Source organism: Primulina eburnea, chromosome 7 (assembly GCF_022965805.1).
Source record: "Primulina eburnea isolate SZY01 chromosome 7, ASM2296580v1, whole genome shotgun sequence".
Classification (NCBI taxonomy): Eukaryota; Viridiplantae; Streptophyta; class Magnoliopsida; order Lamiales; family Gesneriaceae; genus Primulina; species Primulina eburnea.
In genome coordinates this window covers 20,720,027-20,745,914 of record NC_133107.1, presented here as the reverse complement: position 1 = coordinate 20,745,914, position 25,888 = coordinate 20,720,027, and the positions used below count along the sequence as shown (strand labels likewise).

At 39.4% G+C, this 25,888-nt stretch overlaps 1 protein-coding gene across 1 annotated transcript; it reads left to right on the top strand.

Annotated features, from left to right (window-relative positions):
• The first annotated feature begins 1,528 nt into the window (after positions 1 to 1,528).
• On the top strand, positions 1,529 to 14,561 carry LOC140837298 (nuclear pore complex protein NUP155). The gene is made up of 13 exons (XM_073203426.1): positions 1,529 to 1,938; positions 3,721 to 3,890; positions 4,770 to 4,896; positions 7,459 to 7,721; positions 7,929 to 9,594; positions 9,676 to 9,888; positions 10,075 to 10,322; positions 10,420 to 10,822; positions 10,998 to 11,203; positions 11,958 to 12,309; positions 13,178 to 13,396; positions 13,543 to 13,871; positions 14,016 to 14,561. The coding sequence occupies exons 1-13, from the start codon at positions 1,777 to 1,779 to the stop codon at positions 14,131 to 14,133; spliced, it is 4,476 nt and encodes a 1,491-aa protein (XP_073059527.1). The 5' UTR covers positions 1,529 to 1,776; the 3' UTR covers positions 14,134 to 14,561.
• Positions 14,562 to 25,888: the final 11,327 nt, after the last annotated feature.

The window sequence follows — 25,888 nt, the reverse complement described above, 5'->3', positions numbered from 1 at the left end:
CTAATCTAAGATGATAACACATTGAAGTGTTCCCTCAAATCTGGGCTAGCTGCTTATTGTAAGCTGATGTGAGTTATGTGTACCCTTTTCCAGATCATCATTCTCTTACATCCTTACAAAATGTAATGCTGTGGGATTTAACTGCATTAGCAAAGTAATGAAAAACTTATCCAATAATCCTTTTAGCCCTTTGGTGTAAACTTAGTTCCTTAAGAATGAATAATGATCTTAAAACTGACAACTTGATAAAAAGTGCTTGATATAATTCAGTTTAGGTACGAGTCAATTTTGTTTGACTAGTCCAGTTTAGACAAACCAGTTTAGCTTGTAGACATAGTAAGTTCTGTTCAATTCAGATGACTTAGTTTAGCCTTATTCAATTTATCTTAGATCAGATTTGCCTTGAATAATTTGTTAACACTAAAACATAAATGTTCCAACAACTAGAAATACTAAAAAAATGAAGAAGAAAGAAAACACTGCATAAAAAAACCGAGTTCTTCGCTTGCCTCCTCGACTCCGGGCTTTTCTCATGCTCGCGTCTACTCTTCAATGAAAGTATTTTTTCCAGTCTAATGAATGACTCGTGTATTAAGGTATTCAACCCTATTAGCCTCCAAAAATCCATCCAGATAGGGAATGAAATCGTCCACTAAAAATTTTTCATATCGAGTCGGGCTGGGGCAGTTGGATATTAGCATCCAGCTTGAATTTAAATGTATCCGCACATTTGAACTCCTCTCGAGCGCGTTGGGCGGTAAAAAGATACCGCTAGCGCGAATAACTATGTTTCAGCTCTTTCAAAATCCTTCAAGTGCGCTGGGGCGGGAAAAGTTACCGCGCGAGCTCGAGCTTCACTGCCTCAACTTTCAAATTTCTTCTTTCTCGACCGCCCTAGCTCGACCACTTCGTCCATATTCATGTAAAATCCATATTTTTCACCTAAAATACTACCACCGACCATTAGGAGCGACCATATGCCTAATATAATACTCAAATAAACTAAATATGACTCGACACACACAAACTCATTCAAAATAAGCTGAAAAACAAAGCAATAAACATGTAAATATGACCACTATCAACATTCATCCATTTTATTTTTTTAAAAAATAATTTAAATTTTTTTACCAACTCGGTGGGTCAATCCATTGGGTTGATGATGCTTATATTCGAACTCCGTAACCGGCACACATATGGGAGGTTACCGTCACGATTCTAGGTCAAATCCGCTGACTCATTTACTCAGTACGTTGACCACGGGCCGAATCCGGTTCAGATCCGAGTCAAACCCAAACATTATCATGTTTAAGAAAAATATTTTATATATTAAAAACCAATTGATATTAACAACTCATACGCATAGATTAACTTGTAGAAATTAAAAACCGAGTGCGAGTGGGCTATTAGACTGACTTTCTTTTTCTTTTGGTTTTTTCAAAAGAAAATAAACATTTTTTTAAACAAGAAATGTGCGATAATATATAAAATATAAAGACAAATACAAAAATAAAAAGTATTTGAAAATTTTGGCTGAATTTACCCGCCGGAGTCCCCCCATTAAAACCCTAGAATTACTTGCCGTCCAGAAGCCTTTTCTGCCCAAAAACCCCAAATTCTCGCGTGTCTAGACTCTTAATTTCGATGTATTATAAACTATAGGCTTGTAATTTCTTCTTCTTATTTTTAAATTTCAATATCTACCGTTTCTTCCCTCGAAATTCAGAATTTCTTGAGGCCTTTGAAGAAACAAAGTTCAATTCTATCCAACTCAAGATGGCAGCATGGGGAAACGGAATTGTGATGCGCGACGTCACAAATGCCGGCTTAGTGGTCAGCGATAGGATTGGAAGGGAGGTTGCTGGGCAGATGGATCTGGAAGAAGCCCTGGAAGCTTCTAGATACATTAGTCATCCTTATTCCACTCACCCACGTGAGGTATGTGTACTGTAAGATTGTTAAAGAAACTACTAATTAGAATACTTTCGTGAAAGGTTTATGGGGGGAGAGTTAGATATTTATGAGATTGTGTTGTATTGTTGCGTTTGTGGTAATTTTTTGGAGTTTATTTAGTTTGATTTTTTATTTTTTTTGTGAATATTAATTGGATGGAGAATCAATTGATGAAAATGTTGGAAAAATGGTGTTTGGTTTTCATAAGAAGACAAAGAATGTGCAGTTACAGCTAAACTTCTGAGAGAAAGAAAATTGTTTAACTTGTGTTCGAGCAGAGTGTGGTCTAAGTTATAAAGTTTTTCACTTTGATTTTATTTTGAGTTTAGTTGGAGGAATATTGTTGAAAGAAAAAGAGCAAAGCAAATGTTATGTTTATTTTGCTGTCTATATAAATATGACTTAGGTATGTGGTGGAGACTTGAGAGTATGCTACTGTGAATAAGGATGCCATTAATGGATGAAGCAGTGGCTTAACTGTTAGGTTTTTGCATGAAGAATGCTGTGTATCTAACAGTGATTAAGGTGTGTGGTGGTTATACGACCACAAGACAAAATATAGAGAATATAAATAAACTGATATATATAAAGTTGTGAATACTCAGAGCATCAAAGCTACACTAATCTGAGTGCAACACCCAGCCAATGATTATATTCTTTTCAAGGAAGACACTTCTCTCTCCATACCCTAGAACAAGGCTAGCCGCACAACAATCTGCTAGAATACCCCCTCTCCCAACTAACTATAATCTTATATATTCTGATTTCTCGCTTCTCCCTTTCTCCTTCTCCAAATAACATTTTCTAAAATATTTGGGCTCAATAAAATAATATTGGTTATCTAGGACCCATATATCTGGGTTTGTAGCGATGGAGACTTGTGGTGGAAACTTGAAGGTGGGCCACATGTGAAGCGTGAACAAGGATGCATTATGGATAAAGTGGTGGCTTAAAATTTAGGTTTTGGCAGAATAGAAGACCGTTGGAGATGGGGAAGGGGCTTCTTTTTGTGTTTGAAGTCCTTGATAAAACCAAAAATGAACTAAAAGTAACAATATGTATGGTTTACTTCTTAAGTTTTTTTTTGATGACATTAGTGCTGTTGATTTACTATGTTTGTGAATGTTTTTGAAAGGTCTGCCATGATGAATATTGTAAGACAAATGGTAATACTAATAACCATAGTTATTAAAAGCCTACAAGGCGTTCGCCTAGGCTCAAGGCTCATCGAGGTTCTTATCTTTGCTCCTCGACACAAGGTAAGGCGCGACCCTTGAATGGAGCAAGTTTTAACCATGAAGCCTAAGTCTTGGTGTGCTTTAAAGGCTCCAAGCCACTTTTAAGCGTGTCTTTACGCAAAGATTGTAGGTTCATAATGAATTGCGACATGAAAAACATGCATTTTCACTTATATACTATGAATGTTTTATTATCCTTTAATAATTTCATTAATTTGTAAAATACATGCCCAATTGTTTGTGATGATATTTTATTTAGATATTGATATTTTAGCAAATAATTCTAGGGCGCTTCGCTTCAACAAAGAGCTCACATCTCCTTGTGAGTTGTGCCTAGGCTCTATGATAACTTTTCTAGTTACTAATTTCATTCCCATCATTGAAATTTCATATACATTGTTAATCTTGTCTATTTTTTTTCTTTTTTTGCATGTTGTGGGTCAAATTGAGCAATCTTACAATGTTTTGCCAAATATGTTTTCTTTATTTGGAAATTATTGGCTTTTAAGCTTCCATGCTTTGATTTCAGTGGCCCCCTCTAGTTGAAGTTGTGGACACTTGGGAGCTGCCTCCGGTGCTGATTGAGAGATACAATGCAGCCGGTGGAGAGGGAACAGCTTTATGTGGAATATTTCCAGAAATACGGCGGGCATGGGCATCAGTGGATAATTCTATATTCCTTTGGCGTTTTGATAAGTGGTGAGTGTTGTGCAGTCGTTGGATCTTATGACAGATAGACATCTGGACTTTTTCACAACCACTTATTGTGGTGAATAAACTGTTGTTGACCCATAAAGAATTATAAAAGTTTCACGATGTTATCTTCATTGGATTTATGTAAAACTAATTTTTCTGCAAAATTTGTTGTATTACATGCTGTCATCAAAGTAAGAGAGATTTCGTAGTCTCAGTCTCTCAGAATATGCTGTGGAGTTGAGGCTATAGTGAGGGGTAATGGCATGTGTTTTTCTTGCATGGAAAAGGGGTGTAAGAATTAAAGGTTAGCCAAACTGAAGCGGGTGATTTTTTTTTTGTTAGAACTGGTATGAAATCATTTTCATTCCCTGTTATAATATTTCTAGTTTTTATGATTGCATTAAAATAATATTACTGATAAGGATCCAGTGTGGAGCCAATATTTTTGCTTGGGTGAAATTTTCTAGGTGCAGAATGTCGGTTTTGTGGAATATGGAAATAAAAAGTTTTAGGGGACAAATTCAAAATTTTATATTTCTTAGCAGGAGAAAAAGAAAAGCGATGGTGGTGCCATATCAGCGATATGAAATCATCCAAGTTGGGCTGGGACTCTGGGTTTAGTTTTCCAGCGTTGGAGTCTGATTACTAAATGAGATATGGATTTTGAATACAATTACTGAATTTTATTACAGACATGATCCTATACTTGCATAAGAAATTAGGTTAAATAGTTTAAATGACATCACAGTTTGAATGGCATGGACCTGGCGCAGAGCTGCTGAATGTTCCCCAGCGAGTATTTGTCTCTCATTTCTGTTTGACTACTACTATTCTGTACCAAGCATTTTTTCCACCCATGTTTCATCTCAGTTTTGCATGCAGGGACGGTCAATGTCCAGAATATAGTGGGGATGAACAAGCTATATGCGCTGTTGGTCTGGCCAAAACCAAGTCTGGCATTTTTGTTGAATCCATTCAACAATTACTAGTTTTGGCAACTCCTGTTGAGGTAGTTAATTTTCTCCACATTTTTTAAAATTTATCAATGATGTGATGGTCAATCCCCGGCCGGGCTTTATTCTGCCCTTGATCATTAGTAATATGGTTTTATGAATGCTACAATTTTTGGTAACATAGCTTTCAAAACTTTCTCGTGATTATGCCATTTAACCCTGAATATGTGTATTCTTGAATTTTTTCAGATGCAAGAGAATTTTCTTCCTTTTCTTTTTTGTTCATTTCTTAGATGGAATCAATCTTTCCATCAGGGCCCCACCTATTTTTCCCTTGCTTTGTTTTGAACTTTGAGCTTCACTAGTGCAAAGTTGAAGATTTCAAGAACTTTTAGAGGAGAAAAGGTGCAAGTAAGACCAAGTGAAGCCTAAACTTTTCAACCTTTTTTGTCTTGTAATGTCATTTGGGTGGTTGGTCTTGTCAACAGTCAACACTACGCCAATTTAATGTTTTAGGGCTTGGAATATTCTTAACAAAAATATGGTTAAAACATTGCTTCATACTTAAATGGCTTCAATAAAATAATTATTCAAGTATTTCTCAGTCAGAATAGAGCTTCATGGCTCTTATAAAAAAAGAACATGATTTTATAAAGAATTTTACAATAAATTCTGGAATTATTCGCTTAAAAATCTTTAGAATATAGTCAAAATGTTTAGACGTAATTTTAGATTCTGGATTAAACCGAACTCTCTCTGCAATTCCACTCCTTAGGTCACCAAGACCATAGAACAATGCTACTTACAGACCATTTATATTATTTTGAAATTTTAAGACTGAATTTATTGTCTTAAATTCTACTTGAGATCCCTTATTTATTATTCCAGTGTCTTATCATAATTACATTATAAATTCCTTAAATTTTAGAAAATAAAATCTGGCATATCAACAGTTCTATTATGCTTCTGCACAATCTCATAAAATTCAAACACTGCTTTCACAATATGTTAACGATTACGATTTTATAAATTTGGTGCACATGCTTTGTGGCGTGAATTATTGGCAAAGCTTGCAGTCTTACATTTTTGTATTTGTCCCTACTGTTTATTGCATTTTGCTATTTGGACTGTCTTTGCCTTCTCGCAGTTTGGGCCATCGTTAACTGCCTCGGCGTTATTAGACAATCCATATCGTTTCTGTTGACTTCTTCACTTTTCAAGGTTTCAAGTTTTCTACATGAATCTAGCCGATCACCAGACTACTTTGCAGATGACTGAGCTCCCAATTGCTTACCCTGTCCATTAAACAATTAGCATTTCAGACATCACACCTTTTTTGATGACTTATCTCCTGACTGCAGACATGTTTGTTATTTCCATTTTTGAATCTCCGGGGCACTGAAACAAAATTTGGGCCCTTACATGCTAAGATTTTAATATATAGTATTTCATGGCTCCTCACTTCTTTAATATACTCGCCTCGTCTTGCACCTTGTGCCTAGGTTCTGTGATATCCATGTATGTATTATGGTTGAATATGAAAGTATTTTGCAATTTATAATTTTTTTCAAGGTAAATAATGATTGGAAATTAAAAAATAGGGAGAAACAATTTGAGGCTAATTGGAGATGGGAATTTTCGAGTTTCATCATATGATGCATGTTATTATTCTTGGCTAGTTGCTTTATTACCGTGCGTCCCTGTTCATTCACAGATATATGACAATGTTGTAAATGGCAGGAGGCCGTGGTGGGGCCTACCTCCTCGACCGCCTAGGAGGTGCATAGGCGATGCCTTAGGCGGTTGAATTTTTTAAGTAATTTTTTTTATAGATAATCATATATAATCATGCAATATAATCACAAACAATCATCATTTTTATGTAAGATTTGTAGTTAAATAATGTTTAAACATAAAGAAGCTTCATACAATATAATATCATCTAGTAAGATGCAAATAAATATATAAATGCAAACTAACAAGATAATTAATAAAGATTCATCATTATATTAATGCTATTATGCTAACAAAGTAATATAATTACTTTTATCAAAAAACTAAGTTTAAGTTTAAAAGTTTCAACCCATTATTAGAACAAGTACTAGACAAAACATAACTAATCTTCCAAAGCATCTACATATGCACCATCAACTACATTCATAATCCTCTCATCATCGGACTCAATCAACATCTTCTTCATTGTCCTCCTACGATGTATCTAAATTTTCGTCAAGTTCTCTAATGGAGATAGTGAGGAGTGAGAATCAAAAATAAAAAAAAAGAAAGTGGGGTGTGATTTAAATTACTAGGGTTATGAGTTTTAAAATTAGTTGACTTTGATTAGATTTTAAATTTGTTGACTACAACTTAAAAATGTTAACTGCTTCACTTGGCCCGCCTGGCTTGCTTGCTCGCCGACTTTACCCGCCTCGACCGCCGTATAGCTTGGGCCGCCTAAAACAGTTGCCTCATGCGTAGGCGGGGGGCGGTAGCATTGACCGTCATTTAGAACACTGAGATATGATGTCTTCTACTTGTTATTTCCTTATTCTCTTGCTTTAAAAAATAAAGGGTTTCTTTTACTTTCTTTTTACTGATGCTCTCTCTGTGTCAATCAGCTGATCCTTGTAGGAGTATGTTGTTCTGCAAAAGGTGACGGTACTGATCCTTATGCAGAGATTTCGCTTCAACCATTGCCAGAATACTCTATTCCATCAGATGGAGTGACAATGACCTGCATCACTTGCACCAACAAGGGTCACATATTTCTTGCTGGGCGTGATGGCCACATTTATGAAATGCAATATACAACTGGTTCAGGTTGGCACAAACGCTGTCGTAAAATTTGCTTAACTTCTGGCATTGGAAGTGTCATCTCGAGGTAGTTTTTCTCATTTTATACGTTTGGCTTGTGATAGTGTTCAGTAAAATCTTGTTTCCTCCAGAGTTTTCTAGCTAGCATTTTTTTGAACTTGCCATGGTGTAAAATGATTCTTATCATGATCCTTCATGTTTTAATTTTTACCTGAAATTTAATCTCTTGCTTATCTAGCATTTCTTAGTTTGCATATTTATTTTATTTTTTCAGGTGGGTTGTACCTAATGTGTTTAAATTTGGAGCGACTGACCCAATTGTTGAAATGGTACTTGATTCCGAGAGGCATGCTTTATATGCACGTACAGAAGATATGAAAATACAAGTATTCTCTCTTGGACCAAATGGAGATGGTCCATTCAAGAAGGTGGCTGAAGAAAGAAATTTGATCACTCAGAGGGACTCTCATCACAGTGGCAGACAACATGCAGGGACAAGAGCTCCATCTCGATCCACCAAATCAACTATAGTTTGCATTTCACCTTTATCTACTTTGGAATCAAAGTGGTTGCATCTAGTTGCTATTCTGTCAGATGGTCGGAGGATGTACCTTTCTACTGCATCTGGTGGAACTAATAGTGCTGTTGGAGGTTTGGGTGGACTTGGAACCAATCACCAAAGACCAAGCTGCTTAAAAGTTGTAACTACCCGGCCTTCACCTCCCATAGGTGTGGGAGGCAGCCTTTCCCTTGGGGCGCTATCTCTTGCTGGAAGATCTCAGAGTGATGATCTATCTCTGAAGATTGAATCAACATTTTATTCTTCCGGAATTCTCGTCCTTTCTGATTCATCCCCATCTGCAGCTTCATCACTTCTAATTGTGAACAGGGATCCCTGCATGCAGTCTGCTTCATCCGGTACCTTGGGAGCAGGGGAAAGGGGTTCTCGTGCACTTAGAGAATCAGTGTCATCTTTACCTTTAGAAGGTCGAATGCTTTTTGTTGCAGATGTTTTTCCCCTGCCAGAAACTGCATCAATTATACAGTCACTGTATTCAGGATTAGAACTGTGTAAATTTCATAACTCATGGGAATCTTTTGAAAAGACTTCAGTTAATTTATGGGCAAGAGGAGATCTGTTTAGCCAGCATATTTTACCAAGAAGGAAAATAGTTATTTTCAGTACCATGGGCATGATGGAAGTAGTTTTCAACAGACCAATTGATATCCTGAGGAGATTGCTGGAATCTAGCTCACCGAGATCATTACTAGAGAATTTCTTCAATCGTTTTGGTGCTGGAGAGTCAGCTGCAATGTGCTTGATGCTTGCTGCAAGGATTGTCTACACTGATACCCTTGTTAGCAATGTTGCCTCTGAGAAAGCAGCTGAAGCATTCGAGGACCCTAGACTTGTTGGAATGCCACAACTCGAAGGAAGTGGTGCATTGTCCAACACTAGAACTGCAGCTAGTGGTTTCATCATGGGGCAGGTTGTTCAAGAGGCTGAGCCTGTATTTTCAGGTGCTCATGAAGGCCTATGCTTGTGCTCATCAAGGTTATTGTTACCATTGTGGGACCTTCCTGTTTTCATCATCAAAGGTGGCTCGGGATCTTCAGATGCTATGCCCGAAGATGGGATTGTAGCTTGCAGACTCTCTGTTGGGGCAATGCATGTCCTTGAAGACAAAATTCGCTCTCTAGAGAAGTTCTTAAGGTCCAGAAAGAATGAAAGGCGGGGGCTCTATGGTTGTGTTGCTGGTCTTGGAGATATAAGTGCTTCAATTTTAATCGGTACTGGATCTGATCTGGGTGCTGGTGACAGAAGTATGGTTCGGAACTTATTTGGTTCATATTCTCAGAATGCTGGCTCTGGTGGGAGTGGATCATTGAACAAAAGGCAGCGGCTTCCCTATAGTTCTGGGGAACTGGCTGCCATGGAGGTAAATACAAGATTTTAGTCCTGTCAAGTGACTGTGTGAGCATATACTATACCATTGATAATTTGTTCGGTCGTCTCGCAGGTGAGAGCGATGGAGTGTGTAAGGCAGTTGCTTCTTAGATGCGCTGAAGCTTTATTTCTTCTTCAATTACTTTCACAGCACATTGTAGCACGCTTGGTTCAGAGTTTTGATACAAATACTAAGCAGGCTTTAGTTCAGTTGACGTTCTACAATTTAGTTTGTTCGGAGGATGGAGATCGATTGGCAACAAGGCTTATTTCTGGTCTAATGGAGGTACTAAGATATTTGCTGCACAATCATTTGTTATACTCTGAACTTTGAGATCAAGATTATGACCATGATCACCATCTCCCTTTCCATCATTTAATCTCTCTTTATATCATCCTTCTTTCTTTTATTCAACATATAAAGCTCCATATATACACATCTCTCATATCAAAGCCTCCTCAATTTCTCCAGCATTACACTGGTCCTAGTGGCAGGGGAACGGTGGATGATGTTAGTAATAGACTGAGGGATGGTTGTCCAAGCTACTACAAAGAAACTGACTACAAGTTCTACTTAGCAGTTGAATGCCTCGAGAGAGCTGCTGCAACTCCTGACGCAGAAGAACGGGAAAATCTTGCAAGGGAGGCCTTCAACAATTTAAGTAAAATTCCAGAGTCTGCGGATTTATATACTGTATGCAAACGATTTGAAGATCTGAGGTTTGTTATGTTGGACCTTTTTTTCAAAATTTTCTTATTTATGCCATGTTTTATTAGACTATCATGATTCAAGCATAAAACAGTAGTGCAATTGCAGATTCTATGAAGCTGTGGTTCGATTACCATTGCAAAAGGCCCTGACTCTTGATCCGGCCGGTGATGCTTTAAATGATCAAGTAGATTCGGGGATCCGGGAACATGCCCTAGCTCAACGATTGCAGTGTTATGAGATTGTCACTGCTGCTTTGCATTCTCTTAATAATGAAGCTTCAGAAAAGGAATTTGGATCGTCAACCAGGACTTTTTCTCAATCTGTTCTTGATATGGCCTCTCGCAAAAAGTACATATGTCAAATCATTCAACTCGGCGTTCAATCCTCTGATAAAATTTTCCATGAGTACTTGTATCAAACATTGATCGACATAGGCCTTGAAGATGAGTTATTAGAATATGGTGGTCCAGACTTGGTGCAGTTTTTGCAAAATGCAGGACGTGATGAGGTTAGACAACCCACCCACCCCTATTTATTTGTGATTATTGAACTTCAATCTTTCTTGAAATCATTATCAATACTCTTTGTTTTGGATGGCTATTGTTTATCTCACATAGGAGTTTGTAATCTATTTCAATGGGTATAATCTTCCCTTCCATTAACCAGTCGTAATTTTGTTAAAGGTTCGGACTGTCTCCTCTATTTTATCATTGATTCCGCAAACGGGTCATTCAAGAGTTCCTATACGATCTAATCAGATAAAATACTTTGAGCTTCTTGCACGTTATTATGTGTCAAAGCAGCAGCATGTATTTTCTGCTCAAATATTAGTGAGGCTGGCGGAAAGACGATCCAGTGAAGTGGGTGATACACCAACTCTTGAACAAAGGTTCTCACTCTTGCCTAAATTCATTTGTTGCATGGATAAATGACCAAAATGAGTACCAGATGCAAGTTGCTTGAAGATTTGTCGGTGTAAGTTAGAATTTGTATGATGAGAGGATACTGTTATGTGCATAAATGGAGCTGGATCCCCAGCATTATCAACACGTTACTGCAATGTCATGACCATTTACTACCACATACAGCATGGCCTGTTATTAATATGCAAAAGATATATGCAATGCTGTTTCAATTTACTCTCCTACTAAAAGGGATCGGTTGTTTGGCCACCTTATATCGATAAAAATTGCCTGTCAATTAGACTTGAATGTTGTTTTGAAACTTGAATGTATCAAACTACCAGCTCACAGTCATCAACTTATCTTTGTGGTGGTAATAAATAATCCAGTGACGCAACAAAGGAGATTATGTGTTCATTTTGAACTATAAGTTTATAACTATTAAGTTAGTCCAAAACAAAAGGTATTGATTGTTAACTATCCAGTTTTTTTATTTATTCTATCGATCAGGTCTTTATAGGTTCGACTTTGCCACTCTTTCTCAATGTTTTGTTCTGTGTATTTACCTTGTTCTTAATGGTTGATGTCCTATTTTATAGGCAAGAACTTCAGTTCTTCACATTCCTACATCTTTAACATGCACATGGTTATTATTTTCTGTTGATTGGACCTTGTCTTGGTTCAGTTGATAATTCATCTGATTCCTTCTAACAGTCAGCCGTCTTGTTGTTTTGATGTTAGGCGTCAGTACCTGAGTAATGCTGTTCTGCAGGCAAAGAGTGCCTATGAGACGGACAACATTTCTGTCCGGGGTGTTATTGACAATGGGCTTCTTGACTTACTTGAAGGCAAGCTCGCTGTTCTTCAATTTCAGATAAAGGTTAAAGATGAATTGGAGGTGCTGGCTTCAAGGTTGGAGGCGTCTCCTAGCACATATGAATTCGACATGAATGGTTCATCGCCTGCTAATGATCCGCCCAGTGACGCTGCTTTTGTGCTTTCCGTGCGAGAAAAGGCAAAAGAATTATCAGTGGATTTAAAGACCATCACTCAATTATATAATGAGTTTGCTGTGCCATTTGAACTCTGGGAGGTTTGTAATTCATGTTTACCGCTGTGAAGGAATTACCATTGTCTCAATCATCCTTCATATCTTGAGCATCACTGTAAAACTCCATAAACTAATGAGGCTCCATTGTGAAATTATGACCTAGGCCTCTCTTTATGTTAGAATGTCGGCGAAGGTTGACTGTGTTTGTATGAGACATAAACTATATCTATTTGTTAGGCAAGTTTTCATTTTTTTGTGTTCTAGCTGGAAAGCATGCAGCATTTCCTTCTAGGTATTGTTCTCCTCAGTTTTTCTATTTGTGAACTTTTTGTTTGACTTATAGAATTGCTCAGGGATTGTGATAATGTCCTAGGTTCCACGGCACAATCACCTAGATAACAAAGGCATCTGCTTACCATCTTACGTTCTTATGCATTTAGCTGTTTTTGCTGTTAATTTGTTTTAATTGGTTTCCCTAAACTTTGGTCTCATAGAATGCAAAGTTTAAAGTAGGTCAAGGAACTGGTCGTTGGGTATCACAATTGTAGAAATATGAGATTACTGAGAGTTGAACCAGGATAAAAAAGTGAGTTTCTTATTCGAGTTCTAGAAGAAATGTGGAGAAGTGGGATTTCTATAGGTGAAAGAATGGAAAAGAAACTAGGCTCGTTCTTTTTTATTCTGTTGCTTGGTCTGTGTGATATCTCACTATTATTTCAAAATTAATTCTCTTTTTCTGCTATACACACTGCCATATTTAGGTTTGTGTATTTGTTTGCTTTGTCTTAGACACTTTATCAGTTTTCTGATTAAGTATCTCTGCTAGATACTGCTGGATATAAATTCTACCGTGCATCAAGTCATATCTCTGTTTGTTACCTCTCATATTTGAGATGTGCATTGATTCCAGATTTGTCTTGAAATGCTATATTTTGCAAGCTATTCTGGTGATGCCGATAGCAGCATTGTCAGAGAAACCTGGGCTAGGCTCATTGATCAAGCTCTTTCAAGAGGTGGCATTGCTGAAGCTTGTGCTGTGCTGAAGAGGGCTGGTTCCCATGTTTTCCCTTACGATGGAGCTATCTTACCATTAGACACACTGTGTCTTCACCTTGAGAAAGCTGCACAGGTAAAAATGTTATTCTTAGCTGTTTCATTCTGTGTATTCTGTGTGATTGAATTTTTACTTGTAATTTTAAGACAATAATTATATGCTCGTAGCTTTGGCACAATTTTGGCATCTAATATGCTAACCTTTTTTCTTAATCTCTGCAGGAGCGTGTGGTTTCAGGGGTTGAACTCGTCGGAGATGAAGATATAGCCAGGGCTCTTCTTGCTGCTTGCAAGGGTGCAATAGAGCCTGTATTGAATACTTATGATCAGGTTTTATCGAATGGAGCTATTCTACCATCTCCTATTTTAAGGTTACGCCTTCTTAGGTCTGTTCTCGTTCTTCTTCGCGAGTGGGCAATGTCCATTCTTGCACAGAAAATGGGCACAAGTGCTGTTGGAGCTTCTTTGATTCTTGGTGGACCATTTTCAATGGGGCAAACTACATTAAGAAATCAAGGGATTCATGATAAAATCAGCAGTGCGGCAAATAGGTTTGTTTTTCTTCCAAGCTGTACTACCTTTCAATTGTTCTCTCTGTTTTTTTTTTTAAAAATGTCATCGGGGATTTCAGAATGCACTTGTGAGTTTTTTTTAATCCTTTTATTCATGTAACACTTCTATCATTAAAATAACAGGTATATGACCGAGGTGCGGAGGTTGGCCCTTCCACAAAATCAAACAGAGGCTGTTTACCGTGGTTTCAAGGAGCTCGAAGAATCACTCGCGAGCCCTTTCCCCCCTGATCGGTTTTGAGCTTTTTTTTACAGGATTATGTGAAAATAGTGTGTGCTGAAACGGCCCTTTCCATAACAGCGTCTTTTCCTCTGTAATTACATAATATAAATTAGAGTATCCTCTTCAATTACATCATGTGTCAGCTCAATTCGGGAAGATAAGCGGGCGGAAACACTATGCCGAAATTCAGAACAGTTTCACTACTGCTTCCTTCAGAAGCCGGGCACATTTGATAACCTCATGTGGAATGTAGTTTCTGTTTAATTAGTCAATTATGCGGTGAATTGGTTCCTCGAAGCCTCGAACCTCGAAAAAGGGGATCATAGCAGGTATGGTTGCGGGGATGTAGATGACAAACCCGTATCGTCACGCCCCATTATGTAGTGGAACTAGTTAAATGGAACGTTGTGATGATTTTGATTATTTTCATTCTTGATCTCGTTCAATCATTCTGTCGATTAGGGCTTACAATAAAGGTTACATGATGGTGAAGTCATTGATTCGTTCACCTTCGTTCAGAATTCAAGGGCGTTGCATGGGCTTCAATGTGTTGAAATCAGACGAGTGTTTTAGCAATATTTTGATTGTTAAAATAAAAATTTTGAACTTCTGCTATATTTTGGACATAAAAAAATGTACATTAACTTAACATTGGTGGACTACAACCACTATCCAATTTTATCTCGCAAGAGTGGATCGGCAACTAAGAGCTTTTTTCTGTCTCCATAGCCAAACACAACAAAACACTTTTCCATCTTATCGATCCAAAGCATTGCTTCCTTGGCAATTTCTCTTCGTGTCAAAGGTGGAGGTCCAATATTGACCAAGTTAAATGTATCCACCTGATTTCTTTGGCATCCTTGCCGCAAAATCCTCCTCGTGATGTTCATGTCCAACGCTAATCATGACTGCTATATTTACCATGGTTTCCTTCTCCTGATATCTTGAAGGAAACCGAAGGAAAGTTCTAAATTTCCAAAAATCTTTGTATGCTCTATACAACCTAAATGGAGTGCCTTTATCTGGAACGCCTACAATAAATAATTACTTGAATGCAGTAATAAAAATTAATTAACATGATTAGAGTCTTAACCATAATATGCGGAAAACATACTAAATTAATGGAATAAAAACAATCATTGTATCCTTGCTAAACAAGCAGGTAAACCTAAATAACAATATTATACGACCATATTGAATTTGTCTGGAAATCCCAAGTAAACAATGTCGGAAAACTCTGGAATAACTCCTGTGAAGGAACCAATCTCTAATGGCCACCACCGGCTTTTCAAAGCCCATCCAATCTGAGGCTTGCCCCGTTGAATAAGGTCTCCAAGAAGCAAGCAAGGAAGTGAGCGAAAAATCGCCTAATATATAATTTATGAATATACAAACATATATGTACATGCACGAACCATGAACTAGTGATTAATGATCAAACTGGAAACTCTTGCTCAATTTGTGTCTGGATGCTAGAGTATGCACACACTATTATGTTGATCCAGGTGGTGCCTCACATACTCAAAAAGATATTGGACATGTAATTCCCTGAGTTACCAAAAATTGTTCTGTCGATCATGTTGGTAACTTATGGGGAGCGAATGTCCAAAAAAGAGTGTTGAGCGACCCTACTCAACAAGTGTATCTCAAAAGACACAAGCCTCTACAAGATGCAAATGCCGAATAAAATATTATGAAAATTGTAATGCCCGAGATTATATTATTGTAATCAGAAATCATTAATTGATAAATTGATGTGATTATGAAGGAAATCAACCGAGACAATAGTTGAGAAAGCATGTGATATGTGCGAGGGCAGAACACCTCGCGCATATGCGCGAGAAGAGGCGCGTATATGCGCGAGCATGGCAGAAGACCTCGCGCATATGCGAGAGATAGGGCGCGCATATGCGCGAGCCGTTGCAAGTGAAAAATGCTGAGACAGTAGGTCTCGCGCATATGCGCGGGGCCAGGGCCCGCGTATGCGCGAGCAGAAGATTTCCTAACATGCCGAGACAGAGAGTCTCGCGCATATGCGCCAGGAAGGTCGCGCATATGCGCGAGACATGCTGAATGGAAATATGAGACACATGTCCTTGCCATGCAAATATATATGCAAACTCATCTTTATTCCTTCAGATTTCATAGAAGAAAGAGCCGAGAGCTTGATGAAATTTTCAAGCTTTTCATTTTAGAAATTTGAACTTTGTGCAAGATCCGTCCGTCTAATTTTCGATCCGAATTTATTTCCGTGTTCCTCTCGCCAACGACTTCAAAAGGATGCAAGTTTTCCTCCTTAACTTACATGACTCGAAATTGTGATAGAAAAGAAATCAGATATGATTGATTTTCGGTGTTCTTGAGATATTAGACATCGTATAATCGAAATCGAATCGAATAATAAATACTGTATGAAATTGTTATGATTTTTCAGATTTGATTTGATTGAGATTATACAGATTTGGTATCAGATTGTGTTATTGATTTATTATGAGTTATTGAAATCGACGTCTATTGATATTGTATTGCCAGTATTTCGAGATTGTACCCTTATGCCGTCAGAATTTGATAAGATTGAGATGTCTTGTTTGAATGGAATAGTGATACTGTATATTTCGAATGTCATTGCCAGATTGAGTATTGACAGCTTCGAATTCAAGACTTCGACTTCGTCAGATTGACAAAGAGAAATGTATAAATCAATGTTAGTCGGGAGATACGACTCGAGTTAGATTTGACTTGAGTTTCCCAAAACCACAAACTTGCTTGTTATTGTTTTAATACCTTTGTATTACTTGAATGTGTATGTTTATTCTATTGATTTATAGAAAAGCAGAGAATAGAAGATATATATCGAGAACGAGTCTTTGGCAGAGGTGCCAAGTCTGTGGCAGAGGTGCCAAGACACTGGTTGTTTGGTTTATATCGATGTACTTAGGAGTAGATCGACTCTTATTGCAGAGATTCGATACAATGTGCCAGCGTCCCGGAACCGGGATCCCTAGACTAGAAAAGAGTCGAGTCTGAGATTACGAGTCAAAGAGTTTGATTTACAGTTTTATATCGATTCATGTCTTTCAGATTATGAAACATGTTATTTATAACTGTTATATGCTTATGTATATGTTTATATAAAATGCATGTATACGTTGTTTATACTGAGAATTGTATTTTCACTGGAGTTATCCGGCTGTTGTTGTGTTTGTATGTGTGCATGACAACAGGTGGGTCAGGATCAGGGTCAAGAAGAAGATGAGAGATCAAGATTAGAGTGGAGATCCGGACTTAGAAGTTGATTTGATTTCGACACTTGATGTAGGTGTTGAACAATAGTTGGTTATGATCTTATTTTGTATAAGACTTGTACTTTGGATCATGTGTAGATATTGCACTTGAGTTGTAAGTCAAATAAGATTAATTATCATATGTTGCTCACTTATGTATTTAAAAAAAAAAATTAGACCCAGATTACTTAATTGATCCACTTAATCCCAAAGACGATTTAAGAAGACGAATTAGGTTCATATGATAAGTAAAATGAAACATATAAGAATTAATATTCAGCTGGATATCTCATTCACTACTGTTAGAGTAGATGTCCCGCAAGCTAACTGTTGGATTGAGATTTATCATTTTATATTACAAAAAGACCTTTATTTTAATAATTTTTGGAGCTTTTCAAGTTCGTAATCTTAATTTTGATGTTAAAAAAACTTGTTATTTTGTGTTACTAATGTTTTACCTTAGTGTGCAGTAGGTATGATTAGTTACGAGTTGTTTACATCGAAAACTGAAGACCCAACTGATCACACAAACTGAATCAGGTGAACTGATACGTCAAATGAGTAGTTCAGCTGATTGTCCAGTTGATAAGTGGTTCAGCAGGAGAACCTCAGAAGCCCGGCCAGCCGAAGGAGTGTTCAACTGATGAAGAAACCCAGCTGATCAGTTCGACTGAACGAGAGTGAAATCAGTTCGACTGACGATTCAATTGATTTCACCAGTCCAACTGAAGATCAGTTCAGCTGACTAGTTCGGAGGGTCAGTTAAGAATATTTCACTTGTAGATGAAGACAAACTCATTCAATATTCTAGCTATACACAAAGTGTAACGTACCGTACTTTTACTACTTGAAATTTGCGGAAAAATTAAAAATTTTATTAAATAAAAACATCCATACGGTCGTCACCCAACATTCATAAAAATATTTTTAAAATAATCCATCACCAATTAAAAAGTTGCTAAAAAAACGCTGTCTCAAAACATCTCACATTCAAATCATAAAAATTCAGAGTATTTAAAACTGTGCTTAAAAACATAAACTTGCGGTCCTCGGGTTTAGCCTGCCGCTCAGCCCAAGCCTGCCCCTTGGTCGCCACCTCCTGTCTCATGTTCATCGTACTCACCTGCATCGATCAAGTCTAGTGAGTCTAAAGACTCAACACGTATAAACTGGAAATAACGAGTACTACATAATAAAATCGCATGCATCTTTAATATAGGACATACATAACTTTAAATTGAACTTGCATAAACTTCAACTTGGAATAAACTTGAACTTGAACATACATACTACGACGTGCCATGATCATAAACTTTTCTTAAACATGCTATCATACTTCACATACTTGGCTGCATAATTTTACGTAGAGGATGTTTCAAAGCAAGTGACCCTTAACATGATAAACGCCTGATCAGACACACCACAGTACTGGGCTGACAGGGACGTATCCACTGCCGCATACATAAGATCCCTGTTCATAATTTAACAGGCCAGTTGATCCACGTTCATAATTTAACGCTTCACAACCACGATCTAACCCGTTCATAATTTAACGGGCGGATTGGTCCCCGTTCATGATTTAACGCTTTCCAATCCTAACTTTCTTTGGTCACAAGACAATTAGCATACCTCGAAACTTAAAACATTTTCTTTTGCACGTCATTCATACTTACTTGGCGTTGAGGGATTCGTTGGACTTCGACTGGGGCCGTCGCTGCGACATACTAACATGAATTTCATACTTAACTTGCATAGCTTAGACGTAGAAAAATTATACTTACTCTCAAGCTCGATCATATCTTAGGACCTTCTATAACTTCCCATGACATGACCTTACTAATCCTTGCTCTAAACCATGGCATCAAACCTTGAAACCAAAAATAATATTTTTCCCAAATAGTGTGTACACGGACCCCTAACCCGGGTCCGTGTACAGGTCCGTCTACCTACGGTGAAGGATGTACTCGGAAAGAAAAAGGGGCACGGACCCCGTGCCTGCCTCCGTGTAAGGGTCCGTGTCCACTCGCAACTTTGACACTTGTGAGAAAGTGTAGGCACGGACCCCGTGCCAGGGTCCGGGTAAAGGTCCGTGTATCTGCGCAAATATGACACTCACGAGAAAACAAATGCACGGACCCCGTGTCAGGGTCCGTGGCAAGGTCCGTGTGGCTACTGTCGGTCGAAACTTACGAGATTCTGAACATGTTTTTTGCTTAGTCTTCTAGACTCGATTCCTCGGACTATGAACGTCACCACGAGACACTTCTTAGAACACTAAGGTATTATACCAAACCCAAGTGCATAAACATCACCCCGATGGTAACAATTCACAACCAACGACACAACAACGAATTGGACATCAATGATTGTTCCTACGACTCTAGAACCATCTTAGTGCCTATCGACACGAAACAAAACATCGATGACCATTCCAACATCATAACCGAAGTACCTATGTGCAGCGGCGATCACCCGTCGAGCCCCAACGAAGCCTGCAACGTAAAACTTCAAGAAACACATCAATAACACATTTTCTGAAAATTATAGTTTGAGCAGTCTCACGAAAAACATCATAACTCACTCATTTTTCGTCCAAAAATCTCGAGTTTTATGTCAAATCGAAGGCATCGAAAAGTTCTACATTTTTCTAGTTGAAAGTTTTCTCAAAATATGAACAGAAAAATCGCAGTATTTGAAAAGACAGCAAAAACGAGTTTTAGATCTAAAACTTTTCCTTCGAAATTGATCCGATCTATGATCCGCTCAAACTACTAATATCATACATAACTTTTACGCATAAAAACAACGCAATACAATATATGACTTGATCGACACAGCAAGAACAGAATATACGTGCCTTTTTGATATTAAACGTTACCGAACCGGCTATATCGAAGCGGGGATGAAAGTGAGGTTGATCCGGGACGATCGTGGCGCTAAAACTTGCGATAAAAACTCACGAAACTTGCTGGGATCGTGAAGGGGATGGGGCGGCTGCTGTAGGGAAGGAGAATCCCTAGGTTTTCTTCTCTCAAAATAATAAAAACTGAATGATAGAGTGTGTGTGTGTTTAGGCGTTACAGGTGTGTGTAAAAGCGTGTAATGTGTGTGTGAGGCGTGTGTTTTAGTGTAATTAGGAGACTGAATTTTAGTTTACTAAAATAATTGTCTACTAATTAAAACACTAACTCACAATTAACTTTTAAATAAAATTGTTTAATTAAAATATAACACACACCATGCTAGATTTTAAAAGTTTTAAACTCTTAAAATTGATAAATACATGATTTAGACTTGAAATGCTAAAATTCAACAAATTAATTGAAAATGCCCTCAAACTCAACTAAAATAAGATACCATCTTTAAATTGCCAAAAATCGTCCCCGGGTCTTTTCCTCAATCCCGCCTCGAATGATCGCCTGAAACATGAAACTCGAAAGACATTTTAACGTGCATCACATAAACGTAGATACTTTAAAATAATGCATTTAAATGAATTATGCACGACTAAACTCCTTTAAAATAAATTAAATGCTTTACTAATTTAAATAAATGCATGGGTTTTACGTGTACGAAATTGGGCTCTACAGTTCCTCCCCCCACTTATAAAAATTTCGTCCTCGAAATTAAGTCTTACCGAACAATTCCGGGTAGCGAAGTCTCATATCTGTCTCTGACTCCCAAGTGGCCTCTTCCACTGATTGGTTAAACCACCGAACTTTGACTAGCTTAATCACTTTGTTCCGTAGTCTGCGCTCCTGTCTGTCGAGGAATTGAGTCGGTCTTTCCTCATAAGACAAATCTGGAGCAAGCTGCAAAGGCTCATAACTCAGAACATGCGAAGGATTAGCTAGGTATTTCCTCAGCATCGAGACATGGAACACATTGTGCACCCCGGCCAGATTCGGCGGAAGGGCAACACGATAGGCTAGTGTCCCAACTCTGTCCAAAATCTCGAACGGTCCAATAAACCTTGGACTCAACTTGCCTCTTTTCCCAAATCTCATAACACCCTTCATGGGTGCTATCTTGACGAAAACGTGATCCCCAATGGCAAACTCGAGATCTCTTCTTCTCTTATCGGCATAGCTCTTCTGACGGCTTTGGGCGGTCTTCATTCTGTCACGAATCTTGACCACCACTTCTGCAGTCTGCTGAACTATCTCTGGGCCTAGATCTGTTCTCTCACCAACTTCATCCCAATGAACTGGCGATCTGCACTTCCGACCATACAACGCTTCATAGGGAGCCATACCAATTGATGCTTGGAAACTGTTGTTGTATGTGAACTCTACTAGAGGTAGCTTAGACTCCCAAGTTCCCTGAAAATCAATCATGCAAGCTCTTAGCAAGTCTTCCAAAATCTGAATCACTCGCTCAGACTGACCATCTGTCTGCGGGTGAAAAGCTGTACTGAACAGTAACTTCGTCCCCATAGCTGCATGCAAGCTCTTCCAGAAGGATGATGTAAACCTCGGATCCCTGTCGGACACAATAGAGATTGGGAAACCATGCAAACGGACTATCTCCCGGATATAAAGCTCCGCATACTGCGTAATGGAGAAAGTCGTCTTCACTGGCAGAAAATGCGCTGACTTAGTGACTCGATCCACTATAACCCAAATAGAATTAGACCCTTTGACTGACTTAGGTAACCCAACGACGAAATCCATAGTGATGTTCTCCCATTTCCACTCTGGGATAGGGAGTGGCTTAAGCATACCTGCTGGCCTCTGATGCTCTGCCTTCACCTGCTGACAAGTGAGGCACTCAGATACAAATCTGCGGATGTCTCTCTTCATCCCTGGCCACCAATACAAAATCTGCAGGTCTTTGTACATCTTGGTACCTCCTGGGTGAATAGAATACGGAGATGCGTGTGCCTCTGTCAGAATATCCTGTCTGATCGAATCAACACTAGGCACCCACATTCTGTCTCTGTATCTCACGATACCATCTGACACTGTGTACAAAACACTGCCCTTAGCTTCATCCTTCAGTCTCCATTTCTGTAGTTGCTCATCTGAAGACTGTCCTGCTCGAATGCGGTCTAGTAAATCAGATTTGACTGTCAGATTAGACAGTCTAGGAGCTCTGCCCTTACGATAAATCTCTAGACCAAACCTCTGAATCTCAGACTGAAGCGGTCTCTGAACTGACAATTGTGCTATGACTGCCACCTTTCTGCTCAAAGCGTCTGCCACGACGTTAGCTTTTCCCGGGTGGTAGCTAATCTCGCAATCATAGTCCTTCACAAGTTCTAACCACCGTCTCTGTCTCATATTCAGCTCCTTCTGCGTGAAGAAATATTTGAGACTTTTGTGATCGGTGAAAATATGACACTTCTCGCCGTATAAGTAATGTCTCCAAATCTTCAATGCAAAGACAACGGCTGCTAATTCCAAATCATGAGTCGGGTAGTTCTTCTCATGCACCTTTAATTGTCTGGAAGCATAAGCTATAACTCGACCCTGTTGCATCAACACTGCTCCTAAACCGAGCTTAGATGCATCGGTGTATAACACATAATCTCCTTGCCCTGATGGCATGGCTAACACCGGTGCGGAAATGAGAGCTTGCTTCAAGGTGTCGAAGCTCTTCTGACATTCATCACTCCACGTAAATTTAGCATTCTTCTTGGTTAGTGAAGTGAGTGGCAATGCTATAGACGAAAACCCCTGAATAAACTTACGGTAGTAGCCTGCTAAACCCAAAAAGCTGCGGATCTCGGATGCATTCTTTGGCTCTACCCATTCCTTGACAGCTGCCACTTTGGCTGGATCCACTTCAATCCCTCTACTAGACACTATATGCCCCAAAAATGCGACTTTCTGCAACCAAAACTCGCACTTACTGAATTTTGCATACAACTTACGGCTCTGCAAAGTCTGCAAAACTTTCCTCAAGTGCTGGTCGTGCTCCTCATGGCTCTTCGAGTATATGAGAATATCGTCAATGAACACTATGACGAACTGATCGAGGAACGGTTGAAATACTCGGTTCATGAGATCCATGAAAATAGCTGGAGCATTGGTCAATCCAAACGGCATCACTAAGAACTCGTAATGCCCGTATCTGGTCCTGAAAGCTGTCTTATGCACATCTGCATCCTTTACTCTCAGTTGGTGATACCCTGATCGAAGATCGATTTTGGAGAACACGGTAGCTCCCTGCAACTGGTCGAACAAATCTTCGATTCGTGGCAACGGATACTTATTCTTGATCGTTACCTTGTTCAGCTCACGGTAATCGATGCACAGTCTCATGCTCCCATCTTTCTTTTTCACAAAGAGTACTGGTGCGCCCCATGATGAGAAACTTGGGCGGATAAACTCCTTGTCTAAGAGCTCCTGAATCTGCTGTTTAAGTTCTAACATCTCTGCTGGAGCTAATCTGTACGGTGCCTTAGAGATCGGCACTGTACCAGGCATGAGATCGATGGCAAACTCCACCTCTCTATCTGGTGGAAGGCCTGTGACGTCGTCTGGGAAGACGTCTGGAAATTCTCTGGCTACTGACACTTCTGAAATAGAAGGAGTGGGCACGTCAGGCGCTGCTATAACACTGGCCAAGAAAGCCTGAGATCCCTTTGAAATTAATTTCCTCGCCTGCATGCACGAAATCATACGAGGGAAACTCCTCCATCTAGCTGGCTCGAATAAAAACTGCTCCATACCGAGCGGTCTGACCAATACCGACCTCTTCTGAAAATTGATTAGAACTCGGTTCTTAGTCAGCCAGTCCATGCCCAAAATGATATCGAACTCTGGCATCGGCAATACGATCAAATCTGCATACACTAGGTGGCCCTGCAGTTCTAGATCGATATCCCTGATCACACTGGTAGCTAACAACTCTTCCCCTGATGGGACTGTCACTGAGAAGTTCAAGTCTAGGCCGATGGACTTGATGTCCAGGTGATTAGCGAAGGTCTCTGATATAAAGGAGTGAGTGGCTCCTGAATCTATCAGTGCAGTTGTAGCTAATCTCTTTATGAAAATGTTCCCTGAGATGCGTTAGCACAACACAACTTATATCCAAAATACTAACATTAAGCTTACGCATAATAAAATTCGATGTCCTATGCCATTCAAAAATAATGCTAAAAAGATAGTAACCCAAATATACTCAAACAATACTAGCATCCTAAAAATCCCCAAATAAAATTCACCTGCAAGGCAAAGTAATACTGAGCTTAGGTAGGAAAGTTTACCGGTCAGTAAAGTAGTGTCCGGATCCGTTTCCTGAGCGTGCATGGCGAATACCCGGCCTTGAGTTGGCTGCTTCCACTGCGGGCACTCCTTTAGCATGTGGTCGGTAGCACCACACTTAAAGCACTTGCCTGACCCATACAAGCATGGTCCTGGATGCTGGCGGTTACACTTCTGACAAACAGGGAAATTACCGGGCTTCTGCGGCGCCCTCTGCTGTTGGATAGGACCCTTGCCCTTAGGTGGTCCTTGGTATGGTTTCTTTCCAGGCTGCCCCTGGTAGGGCTTCTTAAATGGTGGTCGCTGTTGATACTGCTGGTGTTGCTGCGGTGCCTGAAAGGGCCTCTTGCCCAGTCGATCCTTCTCAATCTCTTTCATATCCTGCTCCGCCTCCAATGCCCTCGCTACGACGACCTCATAGGTCATAGGCCCTACCACCTTCACATCACGGCGCAAGATCGGCCGCATTCCAAGGAGAAAGTGTCTCACCTTGGCCTGAACATCATTGGCGATTAAGGGCATAAATTGGCAACCCTTCTCAAACTTCTGCACATAATCAGCTACGCTGCTATCTCCCTGTCGTAGCGTCATGAACTCCCCAATCAGTTTCGTACGCACTTCCTCAGTGAAGTACTTGGAGTAAAACACCTCTTTGAACCCATTCCACGTGAGAGTCTGTAGATTAACTATCACTGATGCGCTCTCCCACCAAACTCTTGCACTCCCATGAAGTAGAAAGATAGCGCACCTCACTCGATCAGCATCCTGCAACTCCATAAAATCGAAAATTACCTCGATGGATTTAACCCATCCCTCTGCTATCAATGGGTCCGTCGTCCCTGAGAATTTATCTGGGTGCATCCTGCTGAACCTCTCGTAGACAGCCTCAGCTCTGGATCTCGCCCCTGCATCAGCCACTGTCTGGTTACCCATAAACTGGGCAAAGAACTGAGTCATTCCAGCCATCATCTGGGCCTGGATGTCGGGTGGTGGAGGTGGTGGAGGATTGGCCCTCTCCTCGACTCGAGGCTCTCTGTCCTCCTCCCTATCTTCCCGGTTAATTTCACGTCTAGGAGGCATACTGTTCCAATAATTACCCAACACGTAAACCCAACATGTATGATCGTGATATACATAACATATGATGCACGTACTGAACTTAAAACATGGGCATGCTGAAATCGTAACTCAATGCATACTACAAAACATAAATCTTGAAACTTTAAAACTTACAGACTTGAGGTGTGACCTTGTGAGCTTCTTGCGACTGGTTAGGCG